The following is a 17,786-nucleotide window of genomic DNA, read 5'->3' on the forward strand; positions in this document are numbered from 1 at the left end:
GGGGTCAAGTAGTATGGTACGGTGAAAAAAACCCAGCAGACAGACCTGGCCTAAAAACTGAGTTCTCCCCCTCACTGGCTTTGTGACCTCAGACGGGTTACTTGACGTTTCTGAGCCTTACTTAGTTTGCTCAACAGTAAAATACGATGACTGATCCCTATTGCACAGGGCTGTCATCATGATGAAGTCAGCCGCCATATGGAAGCTGCTGCCTCTGTGCTTGGCATACAGTGTAGGGGGGTGATGGTGGTGATCCGTATTCAAGTGGTTACAAATTTTGGTTGTGAGGCAGCAGTGGGTGGCCTGAAGTTACAACAGAAACAAGACACAGTCTCTGTCTTCAGAGAGTTTTCAGTCAAATGCCATTTGTCAAGCAATTGTTCCCAGTAAAATAGTTGATGTGGAAACAAACTGACTCTTGGTTACATCTCTCACATAAAGACACGAGCAGGGCCCTCGAGAGTCCTGGTGTGTGTTCAAGAATTACTCTTCCAAGAGACAACTAGTATTTGCTGATGGCGTGCTATGGGACAGGTGCCGTGATAGATATTTACAAACACTATCTCATTTGTCCCTGTGATAACCCTATGGAATCGGTGTTGTTATTCATGTCTTATAGGTGGCCAATTTCACTTCACTAACTGACAGACTTAGGTTCAAGCCCACGTCAGCCTGCCTTCAAGTTGTCCACCAGCTTCAACTGTCACACTCCCACTCTTGTAGCATTAGACAGTTTGTGACTGTAAATGAAAAACACTCTTGAATTAAGCCTGTATCCTACAATACTGGGATGGCTGTCTCAAAGGAGAGTTCTGAGGAAGGAGAAGGGAATTTTATTTTATTTTATTTTTTATTTTTTAAAATTTACATCCAAATTAGTTAGCATATAGTGAAACGATGATTTCAGGAGTAGATTCCTTAAGCCCCTTCCCCATTTAGCCCATCCCTCCTCCCACAACCTCTCCAGTAACCCTCAGTTTGTTCTCCATATTTATGAGTCTCTTCTGTTTTGTCTCCCTCCCTGTTTTTATATTATTTTTGTTTCCCTTATGTTCATCTGTTTTGTCTCTTAAAGTCCTCATATGAGTGAAGTCATATGATTTTTGTCTTTCTCTAATTTCACTTAGCATAATACCCTCCCGTTCCACCCACATAGTCGCAAATGGCAAGATTTCATTCTTTTTGATTGCCGAGTAATACGCCATTGTATCTATATACCACATCTTCTTTATCCATTCATCCATCGATGGACATTTGGGCTCTTTCCATACTTTGGCTATTGTCGATAGTACTGCTATAAACATGGGGGTGCATGTGTCCTTTCGAAATAGCACACCTGTATCTCGTGGATAAATGCCTAGTAGTGCCCCTGCTGGGTCGTAGGGCAGTTCTATTTTTAGTTTTTGAGGAACCTCCATACTGTTTTCCAGAGTGGCTGCACCAGCTTGCATTCCCAAGGAGGAGGGAATTTTTACAGGGCTTTAGCAGCAGAGGTCAGCCAACAACTGGTCAAAAATTTGTCTCACAGATTACCAGCCATTGGCTTCTTGCAGTGATGCGGATTTAACAAGATGCATGGAGGAAGTTAGGGGCTAAAGTCATGAGAGGGAAGAGGTGAGGAGGGACAGCTCCTAGGGTCAAGGACAGGCAAGGCCATGAGGGCCACAGCAGAGCATTTTTGGTCCTTCAGGATCTTGCACACCAGCAACTTGGTCTCTTCTTAATCCATCTGCAAAGGTTCAGAAGTAAGGATCTTTGCCTGTGCATCTACCCACTGTTACATGGCAGAATGCGTCTGGAAAGATCAATTCTTTGCCTTAGGATGTGTGATGTTACCACCAGTGTGATGTTTGCAGTTGTGATGCTTAATGAAAAAAGTCCTGACCTGGAAGCAAGAAAACAGGGACAACTGCTTAACCTGCTTGAGCCTGTTCCCTTCACGTGGCCAGGATGAGATGATGCAAACACAGCTTGGGTGAAGTGAAAACACTCACTAAATATGAAGTATGGTACTAATGTTATTAGGATTATTTGGGCTAAGATTTCTGTAGTAGGGAGATGGTGAACTGCCTCATGTATTTCATCAGAAGAGGAGAAAGCTTGACAGTCCAGCCAATGCAGAAAGAGGCAGAAGCTGACTCGGGAAAAAAACCAAAAACTCTCAGTAGAGCCAGTGACGTTAGATCCCTGTCGGGAAGGGTCTGGTGGCAGCTCATTTCTCTTCTGCCTTCTTGATGAAACAGAGGAAGTGGGGTTGTTGAATGAAACCAATAACCCCTGTAAAGACCTGGGAGATGGGTTCCTTTGTTCTGAACTGCTGTCAAAACAGAACTGGTGTTCTGTGCCTTCCTGCAGCGGCATCATAGAGGATTCCGGAGCCTCCTTGTGTCTGAGTTCACATTCTGTCCATTTTAAATTCTCACGTCAGATGACTAAAGGCTTACCAACAGCATCAAAAGTTTGGGTACAGGGGCGCCTGGCTGGCTCAGTCAGTGGAGCATGTGACTCCCGATCTCGGGGGTGGTGAGTTCGAGCCCCAGGTAGGGTCCAGAGATTACTTTAAAAAAGAAAAAAAAAAGCTTGTGTATATTGGAATCTAGTCTTTGTATATTAACCACGGACAAGGGCATGCGAAAGCGACGTACAGTATAGTCGCTGTCCTGAGCGATCTTGGAGCTGGACTCATTGTACCTCAGAGAACTAACTTTCCTGTGAAACTTTTGTATTCTTAGGGAGTGTGAATTTAGCTGCGGGCCATCATGTCTCCCAGGGTCCTTAGATCAAACGAGAATCTGGATGGAGGATTGCAGACCTCGTGGGGCGTGTGTAGGAGAGTCTGTGTGAGAGACCTTGTCATCTAGCCTTACTGGTCACACAGATTATTCAGCTGAATCAAGTTCAATAGTACTGCCTAGGCTCTATACCAAGAATTTAAAAAGAAAGTGGAAGCGAACTACAGTACCTTTGTTTTCACTGAATGTCAAGCAGGTGCTAGCAGCAAAGTGCCGAGAAGTTATTCTAGATGCATAGAACCCTGCTGTGATGTGTGACGTTGCTTTGGGGAGTAATTCGCTGCAGTGAAACATTCCTGACCTACAAGTGAAGACCTGCTATGTTTATTAAACCTTCTGTTGCACTAAATTTGGACCAAGTCTAACCGAAATAAAAGTGGCTATGTCTGGGTCTTAATTACTTTTTCAGTCGTGGCCTTTGGTTGCCAGGACTTTGGACCACATGGTAGCTTTCGTCCCTGATGAGAAATTAGGATCCGCATCGCCAAATGTCATTTCAGTTTCAGTTTTTCAGCACTTTGCTTCGGAGTCCGCGTTAGTCTTGTTTAGCTCCCAAGTAAGGTTTCGATTTTTCACATTGAATGATTAAGTTTCTAATAATTAGACAAACTTGGTTTTGATTTTTCCAAATCCATTATGATAAAAGTTTGGTCTTTGTGTAGCTGCAAAAGTATGATCAGTTCTTTATTAAACAAATGTAAATTTTCCACTGGGTGGACTGTCTTCAAAAAGGTTCCAACAATGGGATGATTTTCCGTGCAAACCACATTTTTTCCTGAATTGTTTTCTGTCATCGTGTAGCTGTAATCGGGGGAGGTCCTATTCATGTTATAACAGTCCAAATGGAGCACAGAAAGGAAAGCACATTTTTTTCATTAAAATATGACAGGCCTTGTAATTATGGATCAAGTTTATATCCCTGGGATCCACTATTACTCTTAATTTAAAACAAGTATTAACTCTAAAACAGTAGTAGATTAATTTGTCATATTCTATGCTGTATGTTTCATCTCAAAAGTGTGATTTCATCACTAATAAATAAAAGTGTGTCCATCTCCACGAATATGTCTGAATTTCCTAAGTATTGCATTTCATACCAGCCATCCAAGCTTACCAAGTACTGTCGTTTTGTTCAAGGCAAAATCTTGCAACATTCTTAGAGAATGAAGATGTAATTCACTAATTCACAGATTGCTGTCATTGTTGTCCTCTGATGTGAACTTTGTCTTGTATTACCTGTGAATAGAGTCTCACCAAAGTTTGTCTCAGGGGTCTTACATTTTATGTCAAAGAAAAAAACAAAACCCCACTGAGATTTTTTCCAGAAAATACTTCCACAAGATGTGGTGTTTCCCATTCCTAATGATCCACTTATAGTTAAATATAATAAAGCAGAGGTTCATTTTAATGTCAATAGCTATAAATCTGAAAACACTTTTCTCCTATCAGGTTTTGCTATGTCTCTGGCTGATCCAGCAGAAACAGGTGTAGATGAGCACCTCCCCTGTGTGGCCTTAGGACCCAGGAGGAGGTCTGCAGAGTGCACGGGAACCCAGGACGCAGGTGACTGTTCAAGAGGCAGCCCCAGTCACGCTTCTGATAGGAGTGTGGATTACAGCAGATCTCAGTGTTCCTGCAGAAGTTTAAGTTCTCCCTGTGATTATTCAGAAGACTTTCTCTCTGAATGTTCTGAAACAGCTCGTAATAGAAATTATTTAGAGAAGACTATGATAAGAGAAAAAAAGAACGAGAAGAAAACGTATAATGTCTCTAAAGTCTCCCAACCTAAAGGTAAGAAGCAACATTTCCCAAGCAAGACCAAACTTCTGTTCCCAATGACATTATTATTTAATGCACTAGTATTTGAAGTCGTCCCTGCTTGGTTTTATTGTTGTCCCCTATTTCAAATGTGTGTTTATAAATGAACTTGTACGGAAGGAAATAGAGAAATTGGGAATGATTACAAGATGGCAGGAAGTTAGGCTGAAAACAAGAAACCTAGCCCTCTTGTACAACTTACCCTGCCGGAGCCTACTGGTGAGGTTAGTTCCGTTTTTAGTTAACAGGTGGCCTTGTTACAGAGTACCACGACACTTGGACTTTGCTGGCCTCTTGCCTCGCATCCCAGCTGAAGAATCAAGGTTTGAATTGCCAATGAACTGTAAATACCTGAGTCAGCACCCCAAGAGGATGGTCTCCAAGTCCGGTGAGGCAAAGATCATCTTTTGAGACAGAGGTGGTTCAAAAGGCTGTTAACAAGGTCATCCATTCCCTTGTGGACTGTAAGAGTACCGACACCAGTTCCTAACTGTCCAGATGGAAGTAGCCTTGTGATGTCCTTGACCTCACTCCCTGCCTCCCTGCCCAGACTGTGAATACCTCCTCCCATTTTAGGCAATCCTGGGCTTATAAATATTCCTAATATGGAAATGGCTGAAACTTTCTTCGGCTGTGGCCATCAGAACTGCCATCAGTGAACAGCTGGAAACTACGTCAATACTATGTGGACAGCATGTCTGCTGTCAGGTGTACCCCGTGTCTCCCCCCCGCCAGCCCCCTGTGACCAGGTGTGCCTAGGACTCCCTCTGCTACCTCAGAGTCATCTAGAACCTTCAGGTCCCCTTCTTCCCAGCTATAGGGTAGGGATTCTTCATCTTAGTCGCATATCTCTGGGCTGCATGAAAATCTTTGCATTTTTTGTGTCTATTTACATTTGTGAACTCTTCTAGGGAGAAGGACCCATGAGCTTCCACCAGATTCTCAAAAGGCTAAAAGCTCCTTTTCTAGAGAGGTAGGAGTCTTATGCTCACGGTCAAGGCCGAGGGTAGAAGATGAAAAGCCTAGTTCCTTCTGTCACATGGGACTCTGTCAAAAGAAGCCTGTTTGTGGCATTTGGAAGAGATTATCACAACAGAAACTACATCGTGGTTAGGCTCCATCGTGGTTATGATCCCCTATCCACGTCTGAATTTACAAAAGTCTGAAAAACAAACAGTTTTTATATCTTTGGTACCTAAACTGATTCAGCAACAAAAACCAGATCTGAACTAACATGAGACTGATCTTTATTTCAGTTAGTGTGAATAGCCACATATTTCACAAAAATATTCTTTGATTAAAGTATGCTATTCCCAGCCCTACTGGAAATTCTATGGGAAATACTGTATATGCACCAAAATAATAATAATAATAATAATAATAATAATAATAATTCAGAAACAGTCTGGCTCCAAGGTTTTATGACAGGGATCATAGATCTATACACTACACTTTGTATTGATTCTACACTTCCGTGGGGCTGTATGAAAGGCTGTTAGCATTTATAAAACTATTTCTACACGAACTGCACTTTGAGTTCTAAGTGCCTGACAATTTAACTTTTAAAAACTGTTTCCTCATTTATTTATTCCACAAGTATTTATTGAGTTCTTTATGCGAAACACCTGGTCATAAATTGGGAGCAGCCAAAATTAAGTTTGTCACTTCATTAAGAGTAGTTTAATCATTGGGCTAAATCTGCCTCACTACATGAAATGAGATAGAAATGATAAATTTGGTCATTCTTACCAGGCAGGGGTTAGTATAATGAGATGCAAAATCATTAAGGACTAAACTCTATTTCCGTTTTCCATAACCTTGATTAGTATACAAGTATGCATAATGTCTATAGAATAAATTTATTCTATGTCACTCAAATACAAGTGGTATGTTTATCTTCTGAAGCAAGTAAATCTGGTTCATCCTCCCCCAAGCACCAGCTAGGGTAGGCAAACAATTCAGTCTCAGATGTGTTTGGGGGAAGGAGGGAGTTAGGGTGGCTTTACACAGACCGGACACTTGGGGAAGGGCTTCTGGTCCTTCATTTGCATCACAAACATTCCTTGTCCAAGCACATGGGGTCACCTCCTGTTTTCAAAGTACACATGCCCTGTATGTACATCTCAACCTGGGACCTTGGCAGGTGTGCCCATGGCCACAGGGATTAGTCCCCAAGCACCCATTCATGCTGCCTCTGTCCTCCCGTCACTTGAGCACAGCATATGTCAGGGACATAAGCCTCCACAGCCCACAGAACCCACCACCCTCATCCTTCTAGTCTCAGGGAGAGCCCTCTCTCCTCCGGGAAACACATCACCCAAGAGTAGTGAGACATTGTAAGTTGGGAGTCAAGTTTCGGTCACGCTGGACGTGGTGTAGAACATGACAGTCCCCACCCCACCCCCTGTTTTAATCCAGCCTGACCCACCTGGGTCTGGGCCTTTCCCAGCCAGTGCCCAGCCTCAGAGGTTGACCTCTGCTTTCCAATTTTCAATGTGCTCAAAAACCTATTCCAAAATACTCAAACGTTCAACCACAGCCTTTACTGAATCGTTCCCAGTGGGAAAATAAAGACCTGTGGGGGCACAGTTGTAAAGACCGCCCATTGATTACTGATGTGATACGGATACTGTAATCGTTGCCACATCTATGTGTTCTGTCACAGTCACAATTGAGATGCCTTGTCCCCAGGAAGCACCTTCCATTTCTGTTGGCTCGTGATTTCCGTCACAGGCAGAATCACCTTTTCCACCACCTACACCAAACATATTAAGCCGTGTCTCAGGTGACGTGTCCACATGTGGGCAACAGCTTAAGGCTAGGACTCCAGTGACACTGGCCACTAGATGCTTTCTCTCTCCAGGATGAGGACCATATATTTTTTTAGATTCTAGAATCCAGTTTCAGTCTCTCTCATAATACAGATATACTAGGGGCTCCTGGGTGGCTCAGTTGATTAAGCATCTGACTCTTGATTTCAGCTCAAGTCATGACCTCATGGTTCATGAGATCGAGCCCTGAGTCAGGCTCCATGCTGGGAGGGTGGAGCCTGCTTGGGATTCTCTCTCTTCTCTCTTTGCCCCTCCCCTGCTCATGCAGTCTCTCTCTCTCTCTCTCTCTCTCTCTCTCAATATAAATCAATAAACTAAAAAAAGAATATAGATATACTAACATGCACACGCACATACACAGTATGCACATAAACACATGTAAATGTCATGCAAATGCACATACATATGGGGCAGTAGCACAGGCACACAGACATGGGTTCCATTTCACCACTGACTAGCTGTGTGCCCATCAAGCAGGGATGTCGCGAAGCATCAGTTTGTTCATCTTTAAAATGGGATGATAATGCAGTGACGTTACACATACATTTGACACAACTCAGTTATATAAGCTTGATGTGACATTGTTTAGACACATTTTGTTTGAAATAGACTTCTGAATACAAGCCAACTAACTACTTCCTTTAGAGCCCAAAGTAACAGGAAAACTTAGCTGTGTTGGATTTACTGAGAAATTGGATTTACTGAGAAATGGAATACCCGTACACACAGTCTAAGCGGTTCAATGGCTTTCTAAGACTCTTTTTGAATATAGGAGATCTTCATATATAACACTGGGCTCTCTCATGTTACACTCGAATTGCCTCATAACATATTATTGGAAGGATTATATCCGATAATCTACATATAGCATTTAGTTCAATGCTTAACATGTGGTAAGCCCTTAGTAAATGTTATCTATTATTGTGGTTTTTAATAGAACTTTAATAATAGAAATACGTACAGGTTTTACAGTCAAAGAAAGCCTGGTTTTCCATCCATTCTATGCCACTTTGTGGTTCTGTGACCTTAGACAAATGAGTCATAATCCCTAGCTGTAAAAGAGACGACTACTGACCTGAAATGAGGGATCTATATATGAAGTCCCTACCTGAAGCACGTCTATATTACATGTTCGTTCGCCTTGTATGTGTGCGGGGTGCAGGTGGGGGTCACACATATGCGCATATCTGCATATCTCTATCTATATGACTAGTAACAGACTGGATTATCTTCTCACGCAGGCCAGAAGGAAATCTCAGTTGAAAAAAAGCACAACTGGAATGCGCCACTTTTAAATGCTCAGAACAATGTGATTGCCCAAAGAAGAGATGCTATGACTCATCGCATCCTCTCAGCAAGGCTCCAGAAGATTAAAGAGCTCAAAAACGAACTATGCGATATACGTCGGAAATTGGAAGCCACGGTCATAGAAAACCAATTTTTGAAACATCTTCAGCTTAGGCACTTGAAAGCAATAGGGAAATATGAGAATTCACAAAATAATCTACCTCAAATTATGGTAAAACATCAGAATGAAGTCAAAAACTTAAGGCAGCTACTTAGGAAATCCCAGGAAAAGGAAAGAAGCGCATCCAGGAAACTTCGAGAAACCGACAGTGAGCTGCTGAAGACTAAAGACTCCTTGCAGGAGCTGCAGAGGCTTTCTGAAGACAAAAATCTTGCAGAGAGGGAAGAACTCACTCAAAAATTGTCTGTTCTCACAACGAAAACAGAGGCAAACAACAAAAAAATACAGGTCCGTATTTCAGAGGCCTAGAAATTGTAATGTCCCAAGAACGATATGCAGAGTACACGTGCGTCACACTTGCCCCTGTGCAGTGAAGCATTCCCAGCTGCTTTGCTCACAGGCCACACCAGTGATGGCATCCATGGGGGGGGGGGGGGCGCGGGGCAGGGGGAGATGTCCCTTCTGTTGTGGCCAGGCTCGTTTGTCTAGAAATGACCATTCTGTAAGTGTGCTCATGTGCTGGAAAGGTGTTGGGTTGGGTTGTGTGAAACCTCTTAGAAGCCAACCTTCTTCTCCTCGAATCTGTTTATTAAAGACCCGCTTCCCTAAAAGCCTGCCCCCCGCATCTCTCCAGCCCCTCTCCTTGCACTCCCCCTGGTCAGCTGTCTAGTCACTACCGCAGAGACATTGTTGGTAGGCTGGAAACAGAAGTGTTTCCCGGAGAATGCTCCTGGGAACGGGGTGGGGGGGGGGTGGGGGGGGGAATTAAAATCATCTAATGAATGGGCTGACTTTCTAGAATAGCACGTGGGTGTCAAAGTCTTGGAGACTGCTCTATGAGGGATGATTTGGGGGAACATCCTGATTATACTGAGAATTTTCTGTGTGTTAGTTCTTGGTCTCTACGGACATAAACATAAATAAAATTAGGTTACTGTGTAATTCCTTATTATTTAAATGATGGTGAGAGGCAAGTATTTTTTACAAACTTGAAATAATAAGAAAATATCAAGTTCATTTCATCCACTTCCTTATTATTTATTTCTTCTTTGGTAAAAGTCCTCTATTTTCAAGGAGAACTTCCTCCCACGAAGTGGATATGTGAACTACAGAAAATGACGAGCAGCCGCATTTTCAGTCACATAAATAACGTAGAAAAGTCCGATGATTTGGCCTCCTATGTTAATAGCGGACCCATGTTAGCTCACGTCTGTCAAGTAAATGTGGTTGTATCTCACCTACCTATTTTTTATGTATACATGTGAATTAGTTCATGTTTTTTGTAGCTGTAACCAAAACCAAAAAGAATTCAAGAACCCTTTTCTTATCAGAAGCACTTGGTTGTGTGAGAAATTTGGTTGGTTGTAGGGCATTTGCTGGGGGAGAAAATGTCGATGAGCCAAACAAAACATGTCGGTATTTTTCTTTAGTGTTAATACTTTGGGGACTGGGATTTTTACTGATTATTTCATCCTTTCAGCTTACCATATTGCCCACTTTTCTTTAATGGCAGAGTATTAATATTAATATGGGGGGAAATGCACTTAATGGGAAAAAAGAAAAAAGGAAAGAAAAGGCCTTTTGGTCAAGCCTCTGTCAAAGTCCAGATCAAAGAGTTCTGCAAAAAAACTGCTGAGGAGGTGCCCGCGCACCAGTGAGCCCTGGGCACGGATGGCCTGCAGCTGCCCGACCTCTCCTGGTCTGAGAATTCCTTTATCCCTGGGGAGGCAATCCCTGACAGGGAATTCCTTTATCCCGGGGGAAGGGGCGGGGCTGTGACCCCTGCGGGAGCTTCCGGGACGAGACTCACGCATGCGCGGCTGCCCTCCTGCTGGCCCGCCCCCCGGCGGACGAGGCGGGCCAGGGTCCGGTGCGCACCTGCGGCGTTAGCAGGTCTTGGAGTTGGCACAGCCACCCGGGTTGAGTTTTAAAGCATGGCGTTGGTTATATTTATTAATTTTCAGGAAGTGTTCAAAGGTTATGTTTTTAATCAAAATCAGGGGTGTGAAATCACTGGGTTCCAAACATATTTATTCTCTAGAGTTGGGATATGTGGGTTTTTCGGCTTTTGTATTTGTGCGTGTGGTTATGTTCAGCTCTAACATATGTTCCCTGCACCGGCCGTGCGCTAAAGTTGTATTAAGTTAAAACCGTGCACTTCTCGTAAATGCAGTTAGTTCCATTACAGTTGAACTTTGTTAACAATACTACATTGGTTACAGAAGAGTTAAAATATATACTGTTTTCAGAGCTTGGAAAAACAGTTGAGGCTGAACAATAGAGTCTTTAATCGGCAGTTGGCCACTGAGAACCGGAAGACGTTAGCAGCCCAGGCAGCTACAAAGACTCTGCAAATGGAAATAAAACGCCTTCAACAAAAACTTAAGGTACTTCTTTAAAGCAAAATGTAACAAAATTTGTTCAGTTCTGCTTCCCAAAATATCAGAGCTATTCTTTAAATTATTTAACTTTGGGAATCTTTCTCAAATTAACTTTTTCCCTAGACCATTGGAACAGATAGAGGATCTGAAATTACCAGGGTGGGTTCACAGCCTGGTGAGCGTGTGCTGTCACTAGAAGTTAAAGCTCTACACTCTTCATTAACAAAACTTCCTGTTTCCACCCCCACTTCATCCCATGAATTAATATTACTGTATTTCGTTACCATCTTAATGGAAGCCAAACTAAGTTTTCAAATTTGGAAATTACATCATTAAAATATTTAGAGTCATTTTAATGGCCCACAAATTCACTTTAAGGCGTGCTTGAATTGGGGCGCCTTGGCTGGTTCAGTTGGTTAAGTGCCCAACTCTTGATTTTGGCTCAGGTCACGATCTAATAGTTGTGAGATCAAGCCCAGTGTCAGGCTCCATGTTTAGCAGGCTCCATGCTAAGCACGGACCCTGCTTGGGATTCTCTCTCTCTTACCCTCTCTCTCTGCCCCTCCCCTGCTCACACTATCTCAAAATAAAAAGAAACATTAAAATAATAAATAAAATCTACTTGGAAATGCTTGCAAAACTGTCTTTTAAAGTGTGCTTTAGGGACACGTGGGTGGCTCAGTCGGTTAAGTGGCCGACTTCAGCTCAGGTCGTGATCTCACCATTTGTGAGTTCAAGTCTGTGTCAGGCTCTGTGCTGACAGCTCGGAGCCTGCAGCCTGCTTCGGATTCTGTGTCTCCCTCTCTGTCTGCCCCTCCCTTGCTCACCCTCTGTCTCTCTCTCTCTCAAAAATAAATAAACATTTTATTTAAAGTGTTTTTAACATTTATTTATTATTGAGAGAGAGAGACAGAGCATGAGCATGGGAGGGGCAGAGAGAGAGGGAGACACAGAATCCAAAGCAGGCTCCAGGCTCTGAGCTATCAGCATAGAGCCCAACACGGGGCTCGAACTCAGGAACTGCAAGATCATGACCTGAGCCAGATGCTTAACTGACTGAGCCACCCAGGTGCTCCTTTATTCCTCCTGTTTTTAAATTCCTCCTGTTTCCTCTGTCTTCCTGTTTTCACTTAGCCATATATCCTAGAGATTACCATATTATAATGTAAAGAGTCCCCATTCCTTTCTACAGATGCACAGAAATGTATAGAGGTATATTTACTTTTTTTTTTTTTTGTAAATAAATTTGGATCTTACTGCATATAGAATTTTGCATCTTCTTTTTCATTAAGTATTTCATTAAGTATTAAAATAGCATTTTCCCTTTCAAAATTGTGTTTTAATGATTGCATAGTATTTATATGCATATCATTGCATATGAAAGCACAAACTTTATTTTAAAATTCTTTGATAGTGTCTCCATCTATGTGGGTGTGTCTGCCTTGACTAGTGGTTCTTGAAGACTCTTCTGTTAGATTTCTAAGCTAGTTGCTATGGCCACACCCATTTTCTGGCATACTTTTCTCTCTGAAGTTCCCTGAGACTCTAGGGAAGAAAGAAACCGAACTCTCTTCCTGCTTTGCAAAGGGAAAATTTACATCCAACTTTCTCTCCACCTCCCCACCCCCCCAGCTTTCTCTCCTAATATCCTTTCCCTGCCTCTGAGTGCTCTCCAGGCTCCTGGGAAATCTGAATTCTCTACTTGTCATTAAAAAGTTAAAGATTCTTGTCTTAAAGAATCAAACTTAAGATTTGCTAGTTGAGGCTTGAAAGAGCTGTATTTCTTAAGTGTTTATCTAGTTTTTTCCAACTTGTTGGCCATTTTAGAAATCTTGAAGGCAGAAAGATAGCAAAAGTCTGAAAAAAATAAATATTTTTAATTCTTATCTTTAAAGCACATTTAAAAATTTTTTATAGGATTTATTTATTGGGGCACCTGTGTGGCTCAGTCGGTTAAGCGGCTGACTTTGGCTCAGGTCACGATCTCGCGGTTTGTGGATTCGAGCCCTATGTCTGGGCTCTCTCTGCCCCTCTCTCTGCCCCTCCCCTGCTCGTGCTCTGTCTCTCTCAAAATTAAAGAAACATTTAAAAAATTTAAAAAACATATGACTTCACTCATATGAGGACTTTAAGAGACAAAACAGATGAACATAAGGGAAGGGAAACAAAAATAATGTAAAAACACGGAGGGGGACAAAACAAAATATGGAGAACAAACAGGGTTGCTGGTGGGGTTGTGGGAGGGGGGATGGGCTAAATGGGTAAGGGGCATTAAGGAATCTACTGAAATCATTGCTTCACTATATACTAATTTGGATGTAAATTTTTAAAAGTAAAAAATAAAGTTAAATTAAAAAACAGAAGGAATACAAATATATCCACATTTTTATTTATGTTTTTAAAAGAAAAGGAATAGTGGGGTAACAACGGAAGTAGGGATATAACAGATCAGAAGGGGTGATTGTAGAACCTAGATTTCCTTGAATATCTTTTTTTTTTTTTAACATTTATTTTTGAGAGAGAGAGAGAGCAAAGGAAGGGCAGAGAGAGAGGGAGACAGAGGACCCAACGTGGGCTCTGCCCTTTCAGCACAGAGCCCGATGCAGGGCTTGAACTCACAAACCGTGAAATCATGAACTGAGCCAAAGTCAGATGCTTAACTGACTGAGCCACCCAGGTGCCTCTCTTTGAATATCTTTTTGGTAGATTTGATTTTAGAACCATATCAAATTGTGGAATCACCAAATGGCTTGCATAATTATGAAGCAGAATGAAATGCAAAAGGAAAAATGGAAAAGCATTCCCTAAAAATCAAAAATCAAATGAAAACAACCCACTGTAAATTCCAGTGGCAGCAAAATTGTCAGAGACACCATTCCAAGAGACTTAAAACTTGTTAATTTCACCGCATGTGCCTAGTGAAATACATTCTTGATTATAGTGTGGGCATGGTTATTTTGAAGCTGTTGTGTTTATCCTATGGGATGAAACACACGATGAATTATGTTGGTGTCATTGAGAACTAGGATTTGGGGATGGAAGAAAGAAAATACAGAAGTAAGATGAGGTCAATAAAAATCCTGTAGTCCTGGGGGACCACCTGGGGGGCTCAGTTGGTTAAGCATCTGACTCCTGATTTCGGCTTGGGTCACAATTTCACGGTTTGTGGATTTAAGCCCAATGTTGGGCTCTGCACTGACAATGCAAAGCCTGCTTGGGATTTCTGTCTCCCTCTCTCCCTGCCCCTCCACTGCTCAATCTCTCTCCCAAAATAAATAAATAAACATTTTTAAAAAATCCTATAGTCTTGTTTGTGAACTGAAGTGAAAGTATGCATTTATGATATAATTTATCTTTAAAAATAAATAGGGGTGCCTGGGTAGCTCAGTTGATGAAGCGTCCAACTTCGGCTCAGGTCATGATCTCATGGTTTGTAGGTTCGAGCCCCACGTCGGACTCTGTGATGACAGCTCAGAGCCTGGAGCCTGCTTTGTTGGGATTCTGTCTCCCTCCCTCTGCCCCTCCCCCACTCATGCTCTGTCTCTGTCTCTGTCTCTGTCTCAAAAATAATTTTTTTTTTTTTAATTTAAAAATAAATACAATGGGGCGCCTGGCTGGCTCAGTTTTTGGTAGAGCGTGTGACTCTTGATTTCAGGGTTGTAAGTTTGAGTCCCATGGTGGGTGTAGAGATTACTCAAAAATAAAATCTAAAAAAGAAAGAAGGCCCTCCCAGAACTAAATCTGCCAGCCTGCCAGCACCTTGATCTTGGCCTTCCCAGCCTCCAGAACTAAAAATAAATACATATATTCTAATATGACCAGCCCATTAACATTGAATAGCCCTAGTGCCCAGATTATAGTCTTTAAATTCCATACCACACTAAAAAGAACCAAGGCACCTTAAAAAAAAAAAAATCTCAGGTCTGGAACATGAAATATACTGCATGAGCCTGGGACATACTGTCCTACAAAAGCAAGGAAACTACAGAGAACTAATAGTATAATATCAGGAGCCACCTAAGATTGGTTCTTATTGGCCAAAGATGGGGTAATCTGAGGATCAGTGAAGTAACTCCGTGGATTGAATCTCATCAAATATATAGACATCCAAATGTCCATAATGATACTTTAAAAAACAAAACAAAACACCTCAGTGATTAGTCACCTTTAGAGAATACTAAGATACCAGCACACTATTTCGAAGACTGGTAAATAAAGGCAAAGAAACAATTCTTTCTACCTTTCCTATTCTCAGAGCGACCAAATAGTTTGTGAGGAAGGAAGAGCCTCCTTATAAGAGCATTCCAATTACCGAAAAAGGAAGGAGAGGATTAGAGTACCACTGTTCTGGAAGTCCCAGTGAGTTAGGGGATCCAAGTTGTCGGTGGCTCGTAGCATGACAAGAGAAGCCATCAGACACTATGTACTTGCTAACTGACGTACACACCACCACCTACAGTGGGTTCTTGCCCAAAAAATCATACCCAGGTGTGATCCAATATTTGTTTTCAAGATTATTTTTCTTAAGTCATCTCTACACCCAGCCCGGGGCTGGAACTCACAACCCCGAGATCAAGAGTTGCACACTCTACCAACCGAGCCGGCCAGGCACCCGGTGGTCAAACATTTAGATCGAAAAGAAATATAGGGGCAGCGGAACACGGTAAAACCTCAGGGATGCAGTCAGCAACATCAGGCCATCTGAAACTCTACAGCACAAACAACCCAGTTTCTACAGCAAACAAATAGCGAATCAAAGCAAAAGAGATGAGGGAGGAATTTATAGAGTAAAAGAGATTATGAGAAACCCTCAACAACTAAAAAAAACCAAACAACCCAGTTCAAAAATGGGCAAAGGACTTAAGCATTTCTCCAAAGAAGAACTACAAATGGCCAATAAGCATGTGAAAAGATGCTCAACTGAATGCTGGGAAAATGCAAATCAAAACTGTGAGGAAATACCACCTCACAGTCGTTAGGATGGCTACTATAAAATAATAATAACAAGAAAGAAAGAAAGAAAGAAAGAAAGAAAGAAAGAAAGAAAGAAAGAAAGAAAGAAAGAAAGAAAGAAAGAAAGAAAAAGAAAGAGAAAAGAAGAAGAAGAAAAGGAGGAAGGAAGAAAAGTATTGAGAAGAATGTGTTAAAATTGGAACCCTTGGGCACCATTGGTGGGAATGTTAAATGGTACAGCCACTATAGAAAACAGTGTGGAGGTTCCTCAAAAAATGAAAAATGTGTATGATCCCACAATTCCACTAGGTCTATACCCAAGAGAATGGAAAGCAGGGTCTTGAAGAGATATTCGTCCCCCCACGTTCACAGCAGCATTATTTACAATCGCTAAAATGTGGAAGGTACCCGAGTGACCGTCAACAGAGGAGTGGATAAATATAATGTGTGTGTATATACACACACACACACATGAAGTATTATTCAGCTTAAAAAGGAAGGAAATTCTGACACCTGCTACAACATGGATGAACCTCCAGAACATTATGCTAAATGAAATAAGCCAGTCACAAAAAGACGAATCCTGTATTATTCTAGTCTATAGTCAAAATCATAATGACAGAGTGTAGTGGTGGTTGCCAGGAGCTGGGAGAAGGAAAATGGGAGTCAGTGTTTCATGGGGATAGAGTTTCAGTTTAAATAAAAGTTCCAGGGAGATAAAAAAATAAAAATAAAAAATAAATAAAAGTTCCGGGGAGATCACTGGAGGTGATCAGTGGGTATGGTTGCGTGACAGTGTACTTAATGCCATTGACCTGGGCACTTAAAACGATTAAAATGGTGAATTTTATGTTCTGTGCATTTTACCACAATAAAAAAAAAAAATAGAAAACCCACTGGATTGTACAATTTGAAAGGGAAAATTATATGGTACCTGAATAATATCAAGAAAGCTGTATACAAACAAGGTTTTTTAAAGACTAAGAGACCTATTAATCTCAATGTTTTGGACCTTGTTTGGATTCTGATTCAAGCAAACTTAAAAAAAAAAAATTATAGGACAGGGGCCCCTGGGTGGCTCAGTCGGTTGAGCGTCCGACTTCAGCTCAGGTCATGATCTCCTGGTTTGTGAATTTGAGACCTGCATGGAGCTTCCTGCTGTCAGCACGGAGCCCTCTCTCTTTGCCCCTCCCCCACTCACACTCTGTCTCTCTGTCTCTCTGTCTCTCTCTCTCTCTCTCGGAAATAAATAAACACTTTATGGGGCGCCCGAGTGGCTCAGTCAGTTGGGCATCTGACTTCGGCTCGGGTCATGATCTCAGAGTGCGTGAGTTCGAGCCCGTCGTCAGGCTCTGTGCCTAACAGCTCAGAGCCTGGAGCCTGCTTCGGATTCCATCTCTCTCTTAGCCTCCCCTGCTCGTGCTCTGTCTCTCTCTCTCAAAAACAAATAAACATTTAAAAAATAATAAATAAATAGATGAAATATTTAAAAATTATTAGACAGTTGGAAAAATGTGAAACAAACTGGATGTTTATATTAAGG

The 17,786-nt window shown here is 41.9% G+C and overlaps 2 protein-coding genes across 7 annotated transcripts in view; one reads left to right on the top strand and one right to left on the bottom strand.

Annotated features, from left to right (window-relative positions):
- Positions 1–17,786, top strand: part of LCA5L (lebercilin LCA5 like) — a 48,285-nt gene that overhangs the window by 14,649 nt on the left and 15,850 nt on the right. For 3 of the 5 annotated variants that reach the window (XM_042998436.1, XM_042998435.1, XM_042998439.1), the window contains exons 3-6: positions 4,242–4,583; positions 4,852–4,998; positions 8,683–9,197; positions 11,159–11,296. In XM_042998436.1, the coding sequence (XP_042854370.1) occupies positions 4,250–4,583; positions 4,852–4,998; positions 8,683–9,197; positions 11,159–11,296 (1,134 nt within the window). In that variant the 5' untranslated portion in view covers positions 4,242–4,249. Of the gene's footprint in view, positions 1–4,241; positions 4,584–4,851; positions 4,999–8,682; positions 9,198–11,158; positions 11,297–17,786 lie in introns of those variants that run through there. The other 2 variants (XM_042998438.1, XM_042998437.1) reach the window with 2 other exon arrangements.
- GET1 (guided entry of tail-anchored proteins factor 1) overlaps positions 1–17,786 on the bottom strand; it is an 84,786-nt gene that overhangs the window by 8,006 nt on the left and 58,994 nt on the right. The gene's annotated exons all lie outside the window — the stretch shown is intronic.

This window comes from Panthera tigris, chromosome C2 (assembly GCF_018350195.1).
Source record: "Panthera tigris isolate Pti1 chromosome C2, P.tigris_Pti1_mat1.1, whole genome shotgun sequence".
Classification (NCBI taxonomy): Eukaryota; Metazoa; Chordata; class Mammalia; order Carnivora; family Felidae; genus Panthera; species Panthera tigris.